This window comes from Bombus huntii, chromosome 9, assembly GCF_024542735.1.
Source record: "Bombus huntii isolate Logan2020A chromosome 9, iyBomHunt1.1, whole genome shotgun sequence".
Classification (NCBI taxonomy): Eukaryota; Metazoa; Arthropoda; class Insecta; order Hymenoptera; family Apidae; genus Bombus; species Bombus huntii.
The window spans coordinates 14,357,027-14,379,494 of record NC_066246.1 but is presented as its reverse complement, the minus strand read 5'-3'; the positions used below and the strand labels follow the sequence as shown (position 1 = coordinate 14,379,494).

The 22,468-nt window shown below is 36.6% G+C and overlaps 1 protein-coding gene across 1 annotated transcript in view; it reads right to left on the bottom strand.

The window, feature by feature from the left end:
- Positions 1 to 882: 882 nt before the first annotated feature.
- LOC126869798 (uncharacterized) overlaps positions 883 to 22,468 on the bottom strand; it is a 113,771-nt gene continuing 92,185 nt past the window's right edge. Inside the window, exons 7-8 of the mRNA XM_050626799.1 lie at positions 21,386 to 21,496; positions 883 to 2,562 (exon numbers count right to left, since the gene is read on the bottom strand). Of these exons, the coding sequence (XP_050482756.1) occupies positions 21,396 to 21,496 (101 nt within the window). The 3' untranslated portion in view covers positions 883 to 2,562; positions 21,386 to 21,395. The remainder of the gene's footprint in view (positions 2,563 to 21,385; positions 21,497 to 22,468) is intronic.

The following is a 22,468-nucleotide window of genomic DNA, read 5'->3' as shown; positions in this document are numbered from 1 at the left end:
TCCGTTTCAAGGATTTCCATAGACATTGATCATGGTATCATTAACAAAGTTAAAGAAAAAGAAATTAATCTGAACAACACTTGGGAAGATTGGCTATTAGTGAAACAACGTTGCAATCCTCAAATTTCGTGAATTGTCAATAAATTGCAAAATGATGAGCTCGCTGAAGGTATCGCAAATACATATGAATTTATTATTAATTTATTAATTAATATGAAACAGGGTACGATCTGGTACCCTTTATCGTAAAATACAAAGAAAAGACAGCACTCTCTGCTTGCCTATTGTCCCAGGAGGTTTTATGTGGTCTGTTATTAATTATGTGCATCATTCAATTATGCACTTAGGTTGGGGTAAATTCGTAAGGAAATGTCATGCTTGTCAAGTTTCTAAAGCGAGTTTAGGTAAAATACAAGCTGAACTACATCCTATACCTAAGACCGGCATAGCGTGGCATACAGTGCACATGGACATAACAAGCAAGCTAACTGGCAAAAATAACTCGAAAGAATATACCATTGTCTTAGTCGATGTCTTCACGAAATTCGTGTACTTGTATTACACTCGCAAATTAGATTCGCTTAGCATTATCAAAGCACTTAAGTCAACTATATTTTTATTCGGTAGTCCTTGTCGGATAATAGGGGATCCAGGAAGATGTTTTACTCGCAGAGAATTTCAAGAATTCTGTGAAAGTAAACAAATTAAAGTTCATTTGATTGCGACCGGTGCAAGTAGGGCCAATGGACAAATAGAGAGTGTTATGGGTACGTTAAAGAACATGTTTACAACGGTAGAAACGACCGGGCGCTCATGGCAAGACGCGATTTGGGAGATACAATCAGCCTTAAATTGCACCACTAACCGTGTGACTAAATCGAACCCATTGGAACACTACTAATCGGCAGAATGGCGAGACCATACGACTTATTGCTACCCGATGACATCGAAGAAAAAGAAGTAGATATCTCCAATGTGAGACGACGGGCAATAAAAGAAATAGAAACTAATTCTAAGTATGATAAAGATGGGTTCCATAAAACTGAAGCTAAAGTGGTTAGGTTTAACCTCGGTGATTTCGTATTACGCAAAAATGAGGAAAGAAATCAAACTAAATTAGATCCGAAATTTAGAGCTCCTTTCGCAATAGCAGAGATTTTGGAAGGAGATAGGTATATATCTTAAAAACATTAGATGGTAAACGAGCATATAAATACATTCACGACAGATCGAGGAAAATGCCAGATAGTTGTATTCTTGCTGAATTGGATGTCTGTAGTGTGGTTGTGGCGGCATACGGCCTCAAGAACGGGCCTGGCCACATGGGATTGTACCTTGGACGTGTCGATATAACGGGACATACATTGTATTAATAGTCAAACTTCAGACAGAAACTGCCTAGCAACGGCGTTTGGAGCTCTTTCGTTGCTTCCAACGAGTATATAACAAAAAAAAATGCAATCGTACAGCGAGGAAAATTTCCATCAGTTTATGCTTCGTGCGATCGCCTTGGAGGATGACACATCGAGCAGTTTATACCGAGCGTCTCAGCAATCGTATTTTGTGCCTAAAATTATTGTACGCATAGTAAAGAGTTATCCCGTTGACCGTGGATTCGCTTGAACCCAAGGATATCGTTAATAGCGTTCAATAAAACGCGTTCAATAAAAAAAATATTCGTAAAACATATTATTCGTTAAACTTGTATAGACGTGTAAATATAATCTCTGCTTTGTAAACCGATGGCTAATCCAAACGAAGAATTGGTACGCGCCCTAAATTCTAATGTTAACCCGACATATATATATTGATAAGTATCAATATATACAGTACGATCAATATGAAGGAAATATAATCGGAATTCTAAGGAATTCAGCGTGCAATGCATCTAACCGTAATACTCGTTTTTTCAATCAACATCGTTCTCGATTCAATACGCTTCAGCTATCCTTTCAGTAACGAGCGATAAATCTTTGATAACCACTATCGACGCAACATTCCAAACAGCACCAACTTTTCTCCATTGATTTCAACATTCCATATGTTCCGTCGTTCATTATTCTCCTACATCCGATGTTCCTCGTCATCGGGACAACGAACTACAAATAATCTTAAAGACTTTTTACGCACTGTCTAGAGCGTCCATCTAAATTAGATCTGTACAATAATGGCCCACTTTATAACGGCGATATTTCTCCAGCGAAAGAAAACGATTTTAATCCTTTTTTTTTTACACGATTTTAAGTTAACTCGCGAATAATTATCGTCGAAACGATCGCCGATTTTTTCGAGGATGAGCTACTGATCAAATCGATCGACCGAAAAAGGAAATTCTATTATTAAAGGTAAAAACGATGTTTTTTTGTTTCACCGGTGTTCGTAAAGATCAGATCGATCAGGCAGATCGACGATCTATCGTTGATCCTGAGAATCGATTATCGTGACCGGTGCTTAGTCCGTGATTAATTAATCTCACCAACGACACGCGATATTATGTTGTTGCTTCCAGCCGTGAAATTCATGTCTGACCGCCGGTGGTTGTCTTGGCGCAGTTGCGATAACCTGAAACAAATTTTACACATTTAGCACACTTTATAATTTTTAGAAATATAGAATTTATTTTTAAGCAACATTGTATATTTTTCTTTTCGTATCCTTAACACGTTGACTACCACCACGCGAATTTGATATATTTTGCCCTCGAAGCGGCTATAGATTGAAATATGCTACACCACAACATTTAATTCATTTGAAACAATTAATCACTTTAAAAAATTTAGTAACGTGAGTCTCTGATGACCACGATATATTGAACTTCATGGAAAAACCAATTTGCAAACATAGCGCCACATAGTTTATGAATATGAAAAGTAGAATGCAGTATGGTATCTAAAAGAGACAAAATGAGGTTATGTCTAAACATTAGAATTAGAGCTAGAATTCTTTGTTATGTTCATTGTCAGAAAATCTGGTATTTCTAAAATCACGGAAGGATTGTTTTAAACATTTATAATCTATAATCACGGCAATAGTAATATCTATAATCACGGCAATCTTAATATCTATAATCACGGCAATCTTAATATCTATAATCACGGCAATCTTAATATCTATAATCACGGCAATCTTAATATCTATAATCACGGCGATCTTAATATCTATAATCACGGCAATCTTAATATCTATAATTACGGTATTTACAGACGCATTGTCCATAATCAAACATTCTCTATCGTGTGTTATTCACGTTCCAAAATACGTTCAAGTAATTAACCAACGCAAACGTTAATGGAAACATATAGATAGTCAACTATCCTATCCAAGTATACACGAGTCAAAGAGGTAGACCGGCTTTAATAATTCAGAATACGGAAGCAAAATCAATCCTGGACAAATACGTTCACGTAGAGTGGACCTTTGGACACTCACTAGTGGAACAGCGCAATAAAACCGAAATAACGTATTAACGTTGAAGATAAAAGGGTGCGGAGATGAGATTTTTTTACCGAACGTAATCCGTTTCATTTCCGTTTCAGGATTATTTGTAGGGGGATTCGCGTAACAACGTATACCAAAAAACGAACGGAACTCTACTCGAACTCCTCTCTAGAAATACGATTCACTTCCTCTTCCCTTTTTCTTTGCTGACTATCCGTCAAACGTTCGAAGACAAATGACTTGGTCGACGAATGTTTCGTCCAAGAATGTAACAAAGAACATATAAGATTTTTGTCGATGAGGTTTATAATTTGATTGTGGTGGAAGGAATTCTTGAGTACTATTTAATCATAGTAATTATGAGTCTTTTCTTTATAATATTAATTCTAGAATTTTTTACTTGTCTTACGTTTTATTATTATATAAAATTGTGTCATAAACCTAGCATTTCTTTTAGAATCATAAATTACAAAAAACAAATCGAGATATTTCGATCACCGGATTCAATTTCATTCCGACCAATATATTTTTACTACATAAAGACACGTTCTTCAACTAAGATTTATACACTTGTCTACAAGGAACAATTCACTTAAACGTAAAGTATTTCTTTGATTCAATTAAACCCAAGTAGCTCATTATCACTTCTTCTAAATAAACATTACGACTAAGTAACAGCTAAAGAATTAATTAATCGCAAGACATACACGACACAACGCTACAAACGGACAAAGATCGTCCATTCAAGACGCTCTTTATCGCCTTCAAGATCCTTTGAGAGAATTTCAAAACTATACCAACACAACTCGGAACAGAAACGCGCGTTATTACGAATTTCATACGAGTTCGTTACAAGACTCGGTTCCCGAAATACGACCAGCATCTCGGTTCAATCTTCCACGGAGATTGAAGCACCGTTGGGACATGTAACTTCGAATATGAATACATTGAGGGACGCTTGTCCGTGTTACGGACGGAACACGACGAAAATGTTGGTAACACGCATAGTACTACGTTTCTATGTAGACCAGCATGTTTCCATGCGCGCAGCTTTGTGTGTGAATTCAAATGAGAGACGTCGGTTCCCGTGTAGATGCGTGTAATGGATATTTGGCCTAGGAGAAGACATAGTTGTGCACGTGCAACGGAAATGTCGGATGAGTGCTGCTACACAATTTAAGTGTAGTTCCATTTGAACATATTAATTATTCATTTTACACGACGCTTCAACGACGCCCTTGGTTTCGACCGGTTCGTCGTGCAGAATCGATTATCTAATTATATCGACTGTGATTTAGACGTTGAGACCGATTTATTGCTTTGCAGTCTGGTATACATATTCAGCTCGAAGAGTGAACGTTCGCGGATTCCGTTTCGCGTCAGGATCGTCGAATGCGTCGTTACTGATGCGGCTTGGATGAGCGATTCTGGAAATTCAATTATCAATTCAATTATGAAGCATTAAAGGACTGCTCCGGAATTATACTAATCATGAGATTGCGAATGTTTACGGTAATTTTTTACGGATTTTTTTACGTATGACTAAAGAAATGAAATCTATTTGCAATGAATAGAAATTTGTTTTATCATCTGGATGTTATAATAATTAATTTATAGATTCTAGAGTTAGAATTATTATCGTAAATTTATTTACAATAAGAAAATTTAAAAAACTAACTTTTCTTTATTACATAAATGGACCTGATCAGCGTAGTATACCAATCAACATTAAATTAATATCGAACCTTGAATCACGAGTACATGTTGATTACTACATAAATATCGTATGAATAAAAGTGCAGTTGAAAATGAACATTAACAGGGGCATTGCTAGAACGTCGTGTAAAATGAATAATAATTAATATACTTAAAATGCATGGGTATACATACTTGAAATAAATGGAATACACTTAAATGTTACTATCGATGAATCTCAAAAACTGTAGCAATCTCTAGTTATCGCAATATGATAACGACGAATTTCAATTCGCAAGACCCCACGACCATAAAGTTCTTAATGAACACTATACTAATAAAGCGAGGATATTGTATAGATATCAGGTTCCAGAATTGTCAGTATCAGCTTTCAGGATCCGTAGCTCTTCGTTATCGTAGGCGAAAGCTCGTCGTAATCAAAGATTCATCAGAAATCACGTGATACGTGTATTAAATTACGCGTTACTGAACGTCTTTTTAAAAAACACTATCCAGCAACGAATGTTTTCGAATACGATGACCAAATGACATTATATTAAACAGTATCGAGTTTCAAATAGATTGAATCGTACACCGCAAAAATCGATATAGCCAGCACTCTCGGCGCATCCAGTGCGCTCATTTATCACCATGTCACTATAGCGATCGCATAAATCAAACCAAAAGCGTGCACAGCTCTGGTTGCACCTTCGAATCTTCGATGCACCGGTTTTAAAACTCGAACGTGGCTCGTTCTGCCGATTCGATATGGGACAAAACCAGGAGACAAAGGGCATTGTCTTCCTAACATTCGGAAAAATGATCCAATAAAATGATGATAAATCTTGATCCTCAGCGACTCAGCGAAAAACCAGAATATTCTTCTTCGTGTAGTTACGTATTTGTTCTTGGTAAGACGATGAAAAATTGTCAAACAACTCTTGTTGATTGTGTTGAATGAGCAACTCACTGATTCACCAAGTGATAAATACGATCAAGTCACTATGGCTAAATACATTAATCACTGGTCTCATTCAGAATTTAGTTTAGTTAGTCATCCTGTAACTGAGGGCCATAGCTATTTTCTCTCTACCAAAGTCAGATATATAAGATGTTAATGGATATGTTAAATTTAAATTGACAATTTTGATAAATTGATACTAGAGTAGATTAGAGTTGTAGATTGTGAAAGGTTAAGAAATATATTGAGTAGTTTAAAGCGGTATGGATTTCATGTTTCTCACTCGGATCCACGATCGAATTCACGTTAAATTTCAAAAAGTGTCATTTGATTTTCAATGCGCTTGCCTATGTAGGAGCAACGCGTGTATGAATATAAAAAAAGGCGAGGAGAACTCAATTTTTCACCGTTGACAGATGAAAATTTAGTTTCTTAAAAGAAGAGATTTACAAATGGATTTTTACGAAAGAAGAAAGGATGGAGAATAGCGTTCATTTCTACAGAATCATCCTGTATACGGTGCAAGACCAATCGACGCGTCGCATCGTTGCAGATTCTGCAAAAGCCGCCGCGTCGGCGTGCCACGATTGCAGGATTGACGAATCGAAAGCAAAACGGGAAAAACGAATAACAACGAGAGAAAATTGGAAATTCGGAGATTCGTACCGGAGGAAACCGGTGACGAGGATAAAGCGGCCTTGAACAATGGAGAGGCGTCGGTTATAACTCTTCTTGCAGTAGATTTATGACAGTTTGACGAGTGGCTGTCCAACTCGCGCAATCATGCCACTCTTATGGATTTGCCGTAAACACTTTGCGTATTTACATTCCGTGCGTGAAATGTTTCACAACTTTTTCTTATTGTTACACGTTTGTTGGATGATCCATCAAAATTTCAACAAATTTCTTTCGCAATAATATTCTACAGCATCAAATGTACAATAATGTATAATAAATGTGGGATGGTGTGACGTTAGCGAAAGACGTGGCTGATTGTTTATAAACGTTGTTAAGATATGTTAATGTTGTCAAGGAGTGTTGTGAGCGTTACCAAGGTTTGTTACAGTAATGGTAATGCTGTCAGAGTTGAATTAATCGTGATCGAGAGAAGTTCATCGTGTTGCTGTGACGTAGAATTAGTGTTAAGCGAATTCGTGAAGTGCGATATTATATCCAATTTTGTGAGAGTGTTACAATATTGTGTTTATCATATTGTCTTTTCTGTTAATTTATAATAAACATTCCTACATAAATACGGCAGTTTAGTAGTAGGAACGATATCTGGTCAGCCAAAGGTACAGTCTTCATTAACTATATACAAGGTGTACCAGTTTTTTTTCCAGCAAAACTTATCACAATGTTCGATGGATACAAAGGAAATAGAAAAATAGAAAGAGATATTATATATCGAGAATAGAAAAATATTTTGATCTCCGATATCACTCAATTTCAGGTTATTGAACTTTTACATATAGATAACCAAAAAAAGAAATATCAAAAAATATTGATACGTGTAGTAAATTGATACATAGAATTTGTTGGTTCTTTGAAACAAAGCAAAACAAATTCAATGTTCTATTCCTGTCAGTTGTGTAATGATAGGAAAGCTGAATATCTAAAGCAGAGTATTAATAGGTAATGATTTCATTGATCTTTTTTTATAGCATACTGGTGTTTCTATTTACCTACTATTCACTGTTTTCCAAAATCACGTATTTCGTTTTTATACATGGTGAAGAAATAGTTTAATCGCTCCGTGAAGAATCCGCTGTAGCACATGGTAAACTCGGTAAAAATACACGGTTTTTAATATGACAGCTGAAAGGCTATGTCGTTCTAGAATTTCACCAGGCTTGTCAAGTTTTCATCTCACCAAATTGTTACGAATTGTTATGAATTCAACTCTTTAATTGAGTTTGACGATCGATATCGCCAATATAGTCCCGTTCCTTTTTACCTCGTCAAAATGAACAATTTTTACGTAGAGCGAAGGCAAAGCTTAAAAATATTGTGTCTACGTTGAAAAAGGTTATGTGTATAAGAGAGTCGAAATTGGGTTGGAGATTCGGTAAAATTAGAACACCCAATACATATCCACTTGTGTTGAGATTACAAGGATTCAAGAAAAAAAATATGCAATACAAAAATATCGCTTAAGGTAGAAAATATAATGATTTACATTTCTATAAATCATGTTAGATGATCTTTGATGATCTCCTAAACGTAATTTCAAGTAAGTACATAGTGTCCTAATTAATATCAAGACGAGTTCAACGATCGAATGTCTTATGAAATAAAATGGATGATCATCGATATTTCACCCATCTCACCAATTTCGATGGTTTTTGAATATGTAGTAAAAATCAATATTTTGAACAATCATTTTTTTTATACATATAACCTCCGCATGGTCTGAGTTTCTAAGATATTCGTAAAAATTGTTGTTGTCATCTAACTCAAACATAAGAAGAAGATATACTACTAATATGTCTATCTGTGAAGTCACAAATATAGCTGACATGTTCATCGCCCCACCCAATCTCCGTTTATACATATTTGAACTACGAACAAAAAATAAGAATTAGGTTTGAATTAGGTGTTATATTATCGGACCGCCTTACGGCAATCAGACTGACATGGATGCAAAAATATAGGCAGAATTTGCTGTGGTAGTACCGACGATTCGTTGAGAATATCTCGGAAACTAAGGCCGAGCGGCGATTTCATATATAAGAAAAATTTGTTCTAAACGTTGACCTGTACGACATATTTAAAAATCATCAAAATCGGTGACGTGGACGAGATATCGATATTTACCATTATTGCATTGTGTGAAACATGAAAGCTAACGTCTATCCTGGTAAAAATTAAGAAGACAGTCAAACTTTATCGATAATCAGAACATTGATTAAAGAGGATGATCGATTGTTCAATGATACGTTGGAACGATTATTCTAATAATATTTAAAATTATGCATATAATATATTCTAGTTATATCGCGATATTATGTATGTAGCAATATCGTAAATATCAGGCCTGTAAGTATGAAACCGGAATTTGCCTATAGATGGCCCTAGCTGATAATGTAGTTATCACTAAACTGCGTCATTGATGCCAAAAGTCTTTGTTGACATCTCACAAACATTTTCGACTCAGAACAATACAAGTTTTATAGTTTGTAATAGCGTTGAACATGTCAAATTTTGTGCCTGGGAACTACGATTTGCGGACAGCATTGATTTTCTGTTACCATTTGAAGAAAACTGCTGCAGAATCGCATCGAATGCTTGTCGAAGCTTACGGTGAGCATGCTCTTGGTAAATCACAGTGCTTTGAGTGGTTTAAAAAATTCAGAAGAGGCAATTTTGACGCGAGGAACGAAGAACGTGGAAGACCACCGAAATAGTTTCAAGACAGCGAATTGCAAGCATCGTTGGATGAGGATGACGCTCAAACGCAACAACAACTCGCTGATCGATTAAACGTGACACGAGAAGCCGTCTCCATACGTTTGAAAGCCATGGGAAAGATCCAGATGGTGGGAAAATGGGTTCCAAGTGAACCGAATGAAAGACAGCAGGAAAACCGAAAAACCAGTTGCGAAATGCTGCTCGCCAGATACAAAAGAAAGTCGTTTCTCCACCGAATTGTGACTGGCGGTGAAAAGTGGATATATTTTGAGAATCCTAAGCGTAAAAGATCATGGGTAGCTCCAGGCGAACCACCGACATCGACTACAAGACCAAATCGCTATGGACAGAAGACGATGCTCTGTGTTTGGTGGGATCAGAAGGGTGTGATCTATTATGAGCTGTTAAAACCTGGCGAAATCGTTAATACCGAGCCCTACCGACAACAAATGATCGATTTGAATCAAGCTTTGCGTGAAAAACGACCAGAATATCGAAAAAGGCAAGACAAAGTAATTTTGCTTCGTGATAATGCATCATCACATACAGCAAAACCGGTCAAGGAAACGATCGAAGCGTTCAGTTGGGAAATACTTTCGCACGCGGCTTACTCACCAGACTTGACTCCGTCCGATTACTATTTATTTGCATCGATGGAACACGCACTTTCTGACCAGCACTTCGCTTCTTACGAAAATGTACGAAAATGGCTCGATGACTGGTTTGCCTCAAAAGAGCGACAGTTTTTTTGGCGTGGCAACCACCAATTGCCAGACAAGTGGGAAAAATGTATAGCTAACGATGGGCAATACTTCGAATAAAATATTTTTAATCATTTTCATACAATAAACGTGTATCTTCTATACAAAAATTCCGGTTTCATGTTTACATGCCTGGTAAAGAACTTTTCCTTTGAACGAAAATTTTCTATTTCTCAATATTATAATTACAACGATAATAATAAATAAATACCTATAATAAAAGAAATGAAATATTTGCTCTTGAAATTTTTAGCCTATGCTGCGTCTCTATGTTGAAGGACTCTACAAATTGCATGGGAATATCCAACCACGCGGCTATGTTTTGTTTATACTTTCGTTTTGGAACGTGATAAATCGGTCGGAGAGGAAGATACGCGGCCGGGCAACGCAGTTACAGAATTAATGAGTCCGATGAATGCGCTTGTTGTTCCATCGATTCTCCATTTGCGGTCACTTTTTTGGACATCAGCCAGCGATCGAGCACTGGAACGGTTGGCGGCGTGGAAAAAGGAGACCGACACGATCGAACGCGTGTGAAAAACAGCGCGGTTCTGTTCGTTAAGCCGACCAATCCGTTTATCCATGCCTTTCGTCAAATTAATCGCGATCCTAGCTTCGCGACAGTCGATTAATTACCCCCACAATAGCATCACAACCGATACCAGAAGGTGTGATAACTGTGACGTAGAATTCGACTGAATCGACTGTTGTATAAATCTCTACACAACGTTTTGTGTACGGGAATTCGAATCTGTTTGTACTTCAACGTTAACACATTCACGATTGATTATTTGAAGAAAATTCTAATGTAGAAAGAGATTTTGCAAATAAGCGAAGAACAACAATTTGAAAAGCTTGATTTCAAATATGTTATAATTTATACAACAATTTGAAAAGCTTGCTTTCAAATATGTTATACTTTATATAGTTTATACATAATTACTAATTCAAGTAAATGTAAGAAATGTTCTTTTCCTTAGAATTAATATTAATAAAAACATCATTGAAAAAACAAACAAGTTTCGTTCGTCAAATTTGTATAACATGTAGCAACCTCCTGACAGAAGTCTCACGTATTCACTTTGTCTTCTCACTTTCTCAATTCATTCGTCTCTCACCAGAAATAGATTTATTTCCAACTGATTTTATGATTTCGTTATATCGTTTTATCGTATTTTGACGATTTTTATTTATAAATTACGTTCATTATTGCATAGATAAAAAATACGTACTACGATATAGTTAGAATACCAATATGTTGATTATCTTTAATACAAAGAAATTATTAACCGATACGAGTTTGCAACTAAGTGACTAGCTCCTGCATTTCGATATCCGATATTTGTTCCATTATTTGTTCCTTTTAACCCCCAGCAAACGGTGGGGTAAAGGTCCAAGGAGAACAACAATTCACGGTAGCAGCCATTAAAAGAGAAGCACGATGAACGAAGCAAGCGTGGAAACGGCACGGTTCGATCGTTATTTCGCGATAGTAAAACAGTGGCTCGTTATCCTGACTTCGTTCGTCATTCGGGCGTTACTGGCAAAGCGGCTTGTCAGCTGCACGAATGGTTACCGAAGAATGGATAATGAAACTTCGATCAAACGGGAACTAATTTCTATTATTTGCGTCGAAACGCTTTCGAGAGTTTCGAAGTATCGAACGATCCTGTCCGTCTCTTTATATCGTAACAATAGAGAGTAGAGAGAGTAGAGAGAGAGTAGAGAGAGTGGAGTAGAGAGTAGAGAGAGTAGAGAGAGAGTAGAGAGAGTGGAGTAGAGAGTAGAGAGAGTGGAGTAGAGAGTAGAGAGAGTGGAGTAGAGAGTAGAGAGAGTGGAGTAGAGAGTAGAGAGAGTGGAGTAGAGAGTAGAGAGAGTGGAGTAGAGAGTAGAGAGAGTGGAGTAGAGAGTAGAGAATAGAGAATAGAGAGTAGAGAGTAGAGAATAGAGAGTAGAGAGTAGAGAGAACGGAGTAGAGAGCAGAGAGAGTGGAGTAGAGAGTAGAGAGAGTAGAGAGAGAGTAGAGAGAGTGGAGTAGAGAGTAGAGAGAGTGGAGTAGAGAGTAGAGAGTGTGGAGTAGAGAGTAGAGAGAGTGGAGTAGAGAGTAGAGAGAGTGGAGTAGAGAGTAGAGAGAGTGGAGTAGAGAGTAGAGAATAGAGAATAGAGAGTAGAGAGTAGAGAGTAGAGAGAACGGAGTAGAGAGCAGAGAGAGTGGAGTAGAGAGTAGAGAGAGTAGAGAGAGAGTAGAGAGAGTAGAGAGAGAGTAGAGAGAGTGGAGTAGAGAGTAGAGAGAGTGGAGTAGAGAGTAGAGAGAGTGGAGTAGAGAGTAGAGAGAGTGGAGTAGAGAGTAGAGAGAGTGGAGTAGAGAGTAGAGAGAGTGAAGTAGAGAGTAGAGAGAATGGAGTAGAGAGTAGAGAGTAGAGAGTAGAGAGTAGAGAGTAGAGAGCAGAGAGAGTGGAGTAGAGAGTAGAGAGAGAGAGAGAGAGAATGTAATTCCCTGAAAAGAATAACGGAGAAAGGGACGCTTTAATCCCCTGAAAGTTCTCGTCCCGCCATAACTTCGTTTACCCTCTCGTTTAGCGCATCCTGGTTCGTCCCTGTTGATGAGCAAAAATACTGTCACGGAAAACATTCTAATTTCTCGTTATATATTTTTAGACGTGCGACTAAAGAAGCAAGTTCCCTTCAAAGACACGTAATTTCCCATTCCAGTGTTGTGCTAAACCTACCGACTGAATAGTAACACGTGCTTGTTCTTTCTGAAGAAAAAAAGAGAAAAAATAGAGAGAAAGCAGAGCACAAGGTTGTAGTTTAATTAAGTTTAAGCACTTAGGAAAGCGCTGTAAATTTCGTGTCTGTTGAATTAAAGACGTCTCGGCGTAGACAATGGCGGGGAAGCAATTTATTGTACAGTGGGAGAAAAACTGTATGATCTAAGAGATTTGGTGAAAACATTTACGACACAAGGAATTTCGTGACTTTAAAGATAAAGTTTCTAAAAGAGACTATTCTCCTTTTGGTTTGGAAAGATTTAAATATCATATGCTCTTTGTGATAGGCAGCCATTGTTTTAGAACGAAATTCACACAATATTCGAAGAGAATATATTTTTATGAGACGGAATTTTGATGGAATCTTGATGGAATGAAATGAGAAAAGACAAAAAGAAGCAGAAATAAGAAAAGGAATGCGTCCTTCGTTAGTTACATAAATATGATGTCTTTGATCCATTTCTTGTACGTCTTTTCTCAACTGTTATCTAAAAGTAAATCGTTTTATCACAAAATAATAAAAATAAATATCACAATAGCTAGAATAAATACTAATAAAAAATCAATCTATCAATCATGTAGGAATTTTTCTCTGTTATTTGCTCTGTTGATGTAATGATAGAACCATTCGTAGTAACGATGCTCTAATTATTGTCAGCTAATTCTAATTATGTCCAAAGTTGAGTATAAATTCAGACGACGATTAAAACAGAGACTGAAAACTCGACTCGAAAGTTGGACACAGTGGCTTTTAACGTGGTTATAAAACGGTTATAAGACGAGAAAGGAACGACGGTGAATGGCAGCGTACATTAGCTGTAACCCCGTTTTCTACAGACGATTCCTCACACTCGCGATAAAGGGCGCGGAATGGATCTGTCAATTAGCGTGAGGCGAAGTGCCAATTACCCCCTGGAAAAGTGTGCAAAGCGGATTCCTCATTAAATTCTGTGGTTGGCTTTCTTTGGTATGCTGTCTACTGCATCGAGAAAGATCGAGAACTTCACGACTCGTAAAGAAACGTGAGTGTCTGCGGAAACGTGGAATTTTTTGAAGCACGATATAAGGACATTGCACATATTTTATATTTATACTATTCAGAATAGAACATTGAAACTGCAGTTAAAGTATATACATTTTGTTACAATTACAACTTGTCTTTATTAAATAAGAATTATAAGTATCACGAGTAAAATTCGATGTTACGAGGCAAGAGTTAAATAAAGTTTTTTTTTTAAGTAGAGTTCGAAGGATCAACGATTTTTAAAGATTGATGGCAAACCTTGAAAATTTATTGATTTTGTTTTAAACTCGGTTCGTTCGAGATAACGCAATCCGTTTCGCAATTGGATTAAACGATGAATCACAGCTATTAAACTGTTTACATTACGGATCACCGTTCTTCCATGTTCCTTCGTTCCTGTTCCAACCGCGCGATAATGCGAAGAGAAAATATTAAGCCGGAATACGTTTCTTAATCTTGTTAGTTACGGCTTTGTTAATCGGACTACAATCGCGCTAGTTCACAAACATTAAGAAGAACCTACGCAACAGAATGTTCTAAATCTCTATTTCCTGACGTTTTAATCTACATATTCTTTTGAAATATGTATTATGTACTATGCACACGAAAGGAAATATAACAAAGGTTCCTTGTTTCTCTCAAAAACAGGACACAAGACACAGTAAGATGCAATAAAATGCAAGAAACAAAGAAATATTGCGTACTTTAAATTTCGAGCACTTACAAAGTGAAATAAAAATTTCTTCTTCGTTACTTGAGCCCTACAACACTTTTTGGGTCACCCGTCACTCAATCGTGTTGTTTCATCTTGCAAAATTTTCAAAGTTTATAATTGAGAAATAAAAAAGACACAGTAAGATGCAATAAGATGCAAGAAACAAAGAAATATTACATACTTTAAATTTCGAGCGCCTACAAAGTGAAATAAAAATTTCTTCTTTGTTACTTGAACCCTATAACATTTTTTGGATCACCCTTCACTAAATCGTGTCGTTTCATCTTTCAAAACTTTCAAAGTTTATAATTGAGAATTAAAAAAGGCAATAAGATGCAATAAAATGCAAGAAACAAAGAAATATTACGTACTTTAAATTTCGAGCGCCTACAAAGTGAAATAAAAATTTCTTCTTCGTTACTTGAACACTACAACATTTTTTGGATCACCCTTCACTAAATCGTGTTGTTTCATCTTTCAAAATTTTCAAAGTTTATAATTAAGAATTAAAAAAGACAGTAAGATGCAATAAAATGCAAGAAACAAAGAAATATTACGTACTTTAAATTTCGAGCGCCTACAAAGTGAAATAAAAATTTCTTCTTCGTTACTTGAACCCTACAACACTTTTTGGATCACCTTTCGCTCACATAAAAAGAAGATTAAAAAGGAAACACCCAACAGATCTCACAAAGGACATAACCTAACAAACAAACACTCACCACACTAAAGAAATAAATCAATCAAATTCGAAGATGGTATCCCACTGGGGGTAGCCATCCACATGTTATATTATTATTCCACTAAGCTATAATATTTTACCAAATGTCCTACTGGACAAATTGTAAAATGTAAATAAATAAATAAAAAAAACCCTTCACTCAATCGTGTCGTTTCATCTTTCAAAATTTTCAAAGTTTATAATTGAGAAGTAGAGAAGACACGGTAAGACGCAATAAGATGCAAGAAGTTTACAACTGAAAAATAGATTGTTATTAATATGTATATCAATTTTATACCACAACTTCAATCAACACATTCGTTTACAGCATCACATACGTATGACGTTTCAGGATCAATTTACATTTGATTCTAATCCAAACAGTTTTCTAAGTTGTGAAATAAATAAATGTACGCGTAAGAAGATAAATCTCAAGCAGTTATTATAGTAAACACACGTATATTTTAATAAATTAAAAATATTATTCAAAAGTGCAAAAGATAAAATTTGATCTCTGGTGGACATTTTGTTCCCATTCTTTATGGCAGCGAACATATGAAAGTATTAAAAGCCTTATTTTTAAAACTCGGACGAGATCGTAGTATAGATTTGCAAAAACGACAGCAGAGTTAATGATCTGCAGTTTATTGTACTCTGATGAACATTATCGATATCGATGGTACAGAGCGCGATACGGAACATGGATCGTCATTGGTCGAGGGGCGCGACAGTTCGCGATGAGAGATGAACGGATGCGACGTCATTGGTGCTCGCTCGCGGTGATCTATGGTAACTGATAATGAAAGCACGGAAGGTGAGATACGGCTGGTCGCAGGCTGTGTTGCATAAGCTACAGTTTCCGCGGAACCCGTCACATGGCACCCCAGTTTCCTTCTCCCGTCCTCTGAAACTATATCCTCGAAATATCGAAATACTGTGGAATCCCCTTGATAAAACCTTGAACTATGAATATCGGTTAATTCATCGATCGTATCGACGTTCGATATGAAACAAATGTGTGCATGAGGCGAGATTGAAATTGTGACGCGTGGGGATCCAGAATCTTCGAAACGGAACCGAGGAATATATCATACGCTAGATAGAGCAGAGAATAACGAACTACGACTGCAGGCTACCGGTTGCATTCGATCGTTTTCTGCTCCGTTCGCGAGTTCATGAGAAATCAGGGGCAATTTCCGGTTACCGTTTTCAGACACAGGACACACCGCTATGTGTCGTCTTGCTGCGCTGTCGGCATAATTTGTCTTCTCAAAGCTTAAATGTGAATCTTTGGAGAGGATCGTGTCTTTTATGGTTCTAGGATTTTGTTAACACATTGCGTACAGCGCTCTGAGCGCTCAACGCGCTCCCAGGGCCCGCACATTTTTGAACGCACCAGAAGCATGCTTGGCAAGCAATAGGATGCATATATGCATACTTTTAATTTGCATTTGGTATTATATTTATTATTCAGTCTTCTTCTATATCTAATCGCATTACTTAATTCGAGAATGTTGCTGCTATCACTGAATTCATTTCCGTCGCAAGTGTTGTTTGGTGCATCAGATAAATCATGAAACAACAATTCATTTTGACTTTCATTTTCTTTACATCTACGTGTCATTTTACTACTTTTATAGAATTAAGACCTATTTCATAAAATTTTTTATTATAAAGTATCAGTAACAGATTGAAAATGTAAATGATTTTTAAAAAGCAGTTTCCTTGCAAATTAAGACACGAACTTTGAAATAACAAAATGTACAACAATAAAACATATAAGTATATACAATATACATTTTTTACTGTTAGAAGTCACTGTGTTCACTATATTACGATCTTATTACCCACGAAAATCTGCTCTAGCCTGTTCTCGATCAGCTAAGCTCAAGTGTATTGGTCCCTTATCACCGTATGTTTATAAATCGACACATGAAATGTATGTGTAATGTGTAATGACAAAAGTCGGCACGAACTTATGGGATGACCTAATAGATACTGATTCGCACAACTAATTAATAACTGATAGATAACTGAACTGGTAACTCTTACGATCGCGTCCGTTTACTTATACTGGTCGGGGGAGAGTCGGAAAATTCAAATTCGTCTTTGTTCGACGGTTGCACGCAGCGGCGACATTGTTTTGTCCAAAGTTTATTTATTCTTACGTTACGTGTATCCTAACGATATTGATACTCCGAGGAAAACAACAACATGATTTGAATTGTCCTCTAGCTCATGTGCCGCTACAAATTTATCGTATTAATAATGTTAGCAAATTGACAGAATATAATTTGTAGGCTATATTTTGCAGTTGTACAGGGTGGTTGGTACGTGGTGGTACAAGCGGAAAGGGGGTGATTCTACGCGAAAAAAGAAGTCGAAAATATGGAATAACAATTTTTCGTTCGAGGCTTTGTTTTCGAGAAAATCGACTTTGAATTTTCGCTCGGTACACGTGCACTTTATCACGTCTCGTTATAAAGGATTTCACTGTAGATCGTTGTCTCGAAGTAAAAATTAAAAAACAAAATTTTTATTCTATATTTTCGACTTCTTTTTTCGCGTAGAATCACCCCCTTTCCGCTTGTACCACCAGTTACCAATCACCCTGTATTCCAATAGACAGTCATCAGTAAAATTGATATAAGAAAATTTATCTCTATTTTTCGTGAAACACCTTTGAAAGCTCGTCATTTAGTCTTCCACAATTTCATCCGTTGCATTGGTTAGACTTCTAGTTATTACCGGTTATTCACGATCATCGATTAATTTATTAATGCTAAACGACGCATGATAAAACGGTGTTCACGCGGACATTTCACAGCCAATCCTTTCATTTTATTTATTCCACTAGCTCACGGAGTGATGAAACGTAAATCGTGTAAAATCCAATTAAATAGATTTGATTTCCATGATCGAGGCCAACCGTTTAAATCGTAGTAAATCTCTCTCTCTCTCTCCCTCTTTCTTTCTCTCGCTGTACCTTGCAATATTTTACTCTATATCGACTGGTGGAAGTAGACGACGAAATCGATTTCCATCTATAGCGAAGAAACGGACGTTTCGCTTTTGTTAACGAAACTCAAGCGAAGCGAGGAGTTTACCCGAGAAACACCGATCACCGATTATTTATTATTAATCTGACGAAACTGAGGGATTCTGCGAATTTCCAGCAAGTTTCTAGGAAAATACTGGCATCCTTGTAAATTTTAATCGAGGGGATTGAATTAGTTAACGACGTGGATAACCGTGGCCATCAAAGTCCGGAAACTCGTCGAAAGTTATCGAAATGAAGATGGACGAGCTTAACTTGTTTTCTATATCGAGACGCGTGTATCTTCTGATGCATTATGAAAAATGTTTCAGGACGAAAAAATGTCTTAGTTGCTGAAATACGAAACGAAATATTAACTCGTTAGTTGAGAAACACGAGTTCATTCGCATTTTCAATCCCTTGAATAATAAATTCTAGTAATAATTTCTTTACCTAGTTGCAATTCTATTATTAAGGGAAACATAATCATTTATAATAATAACTTCGTTTTATTAATTACTGAAAGATAATAATTTTCTTATTTAGCAAAAATGTCTTGAAAAAAGAACATTTTTAAAAACAGAAATTTCTATCAATTTCTTCGTTTAGGGCTAATAATTTTACTAGAGAAAACAGATATTAAAAAAAAACAATTTTAATTAAATCAATTCTAATGTTTGCTAATGTAAGTATAATATAATTTAGTTATCTCTGTGTAATTTGATCTAACCAACCAAAATTATTATACTTCATCAGTTATTAATTTACAAGAGTTTCGATATAAAGAACCTGATTAATCGGTTAGGCGACACGAATCATGTGGAAATCGATCAATTTGTTTCTCGTTAAACCATGAACATACAGATATTTTCACGTGAAACCCCTGGAAATTGAGGCAGATTTAGCTAGGGAAACTTGACGCAACTTTCTTTCGACCCGATGAACTATCGAGTTGCGCATCTAAAAACTCGTCTGCAACTCGGATTGCGGAAACATCCAGCGAAAAAAGAAGAAATAAATGACGTGGCTAAGGAAAAAAGAGGCAGCCTGATGTAAAGAGTTCGGCAGAAAAGAAAATACTTTGATACAGGGAACTTCGTGAAGTAGAAATTGAATCAAAACGCGAGCGAAACGAAACAAAACGATCGGCGAAGGAAAAAGAAAACCAAAATGAAGAGGAATCATAGCTGGATGTTGCGTCGGGAGGAAATTTAAAGAAGAACAAAGCGGAAAATCCGACGTGTTAAAGATAAAGAGCAAGCGGCGCATGGAACAGAAGGAACAGACAAACCGAAAAGGAAGATCATAAAACAGAGGAAAGTGGGAATGACGGGATAGAATGAGTAAAAAGAGGAAAGATTTGGAATGAGATAAAAAGAGAGCAAAGTGAAGAAACGGAAACAGAGAGTTACGAAGGGAGCACTAAATCCCAGGACCAGGAAAAGCGCACCGGGCAAAAAAACCAAAGGGAAAATAAAGGACAGAGAAAGCGAGCAAGGTGGAGGAAAGTTGACAGAAATGAAGGAAGAAAGCCTTGGTGGAATGCTACCAAACGGCTCCCAATCGCAAACAAACCTACTCATTTCGTGAAAAGAAGGAAATGAAAAAAGAGGAGCGAGCAGAGCCTGCAAAAACAGAGTAGCCATACACCAGTGGCAAAAAAGAAACTACAAGAAATAAAACAGTTGGTGAAAAAAGCGGAGACATACAAAAGACTTCTATTAGACTAAAAATAACGAACGAAGGATACGAATATCGAGAAGTCAAGAGACACGACAATTCTAGAATCGCTATTGGCTGGGTTTGTCAAACGATTTCAACGACACGCTGGAGCATTAGTAAATATGCGAATAGACAAACTTCTCGGTAGCAATCGCATAAACGACGAGGAACGTGATAATACGATCGTCGTAATAACCATGATTGGCAAAGACGGTTTTATACAATTGCAGAGGCTGTTACTATGCAGTTTCCATAGAAACATTCGCGCGGATTCAAAACAAGACCGTATCATCGGATCTCTATAGTGAAAAGAGAGAATCTAGGGTTAGATCTACTTCTAGTTTCCGTGAAACGACACGACGAAGGTTCAAATTGGAATCGTAGCCCACCTTCCATGGTAAGCGTTTCGCTTTTCGAGCCAATCGATACTCCAGGACTTGTTCAGGCCGTTTTACGATCGTTTCGCCGGATTAGGTGGTTTGATTATGTATTTATGTGATAAGAGAGGTTAGATTAGTGTCCCTAGTATAAGCTTCGAAGCTCGAGCTTTTAAGGCTCGAGTCATAAAGCTGTCATAAAAGTTTAAAGTCTTCAATGTTTAAGCCTTTAATATCAAAAGCTCTTGTTGTCTAACTTATTATGCATGTAGTAATTGCGGATAAGAAGTGATTCAAAAGAAATTATGTGCAGACATTGTTACATTCGACAAGAACATTGAAGTATTACTTTTATATGATGTATGATATATTATTCGTCGATTTTATATGGTATATTATTCATCAAGGAAATGTACGTAAAAATCAACTAAAAATCGAAGAGACAAGTTACCACACTCTTTTCAAAATATTGCAAATGGATAATTTTTTTAAAACCTTGTAATTTAATTACAAAAAAAAAGTTAGACCAATCAATGATCATGAATCAAAGATACAGAAATACTATTAATTTTTTACACTAACCTCAAAAGATTTAAGAATCTTAACGTTTAAGCTTTATATACGTTAGTTTAAAAATCTTAACCTTTAACGTCGAGCATTAAAGCTTCAAAACTCCTAACTATCGTTATACAAGGATCAGAACGATGCACGGTAAGGTTTCAACGGGATCGTTTCAGTGATAATTGACTCACCTTAGTATTGTCATCTGGAAAAAACGTAACTCATCGTTAAGTGAATTAGCCACAGGTTGAGAAACGCCCTGGAGACTCCGTTACCGTCGTGCACCGCGGCTGGTAACTCCCCTGGAACCAAAAGAGAAAAGAAATTGAATTAAGTAACGCTGGTGACTGCATTTTGCTCGTTCGTTCCAGTTACACACACGCGAGCGATAGTCTCGTGGAATGAACTTAATGTACTCTTTAGTTAACTTGCCTTTTCCTCTTATTTTCTTTCCTATCGAGAAGAGATAGAAAACTAAAACCACAGTTTTCTCAGTCGTCACATCGACCTGTTCATCTTCTACGATCTAGTTCAATTTTTTGGTCACTGTTATACACATTTTATAAATATATTATACGTGTTATACGAAACTTTTAAAAATTTGATTAACACAGTAAGGCGTAGGACGTAAAACATGCCAAACGAATACTCGGCGTTTGATTCGGCAGCGGCGACTCCTGACTCGCGACTCGCGACTCCTACTAACGATTCCTTACTGACAAATGAACTGCTAAATCACTTTCTTCCTTTGTTATATTTCGACATCCCCACTGCGCACGTATTCGTAACCGTCGCCATGTACGCCTTCTACCGAGTATTTGGAGAAGGACCATAAGGATATCGATGGCTCATTAGGCCTGTCGGCAGTTACGCTTTATCGCGACCTTGTTTATGTTTCGTCGATCTCTCATAAACAGTTTTTTAGCAATGCTATGTTATATAACGAAGAAACCGTTGGAAACCGTTGGAAAGAGAATTGTTTTTTGTACCGTGTTCTTTGTGTGTGTTTATAGTGTCGCTACGACACTACGATTAAAACATGACTCATCGTGATCGTATCGAGATTATGTTGATAAAATTTGAATTCGATTCAGAAGTATATATAAAAGATGCAGGACATTTATTGTAAACATATACTTAGTAAAAAATAATTGCATAGCATATGACACACAAAATCACGAAATTGACAAATCACCGGTGATCTCGCGTTGCACTTCGAACGTTTCACAAATAAAGTAAAGAATTGAACTTTAGATATAGTAGTAAAATTTATT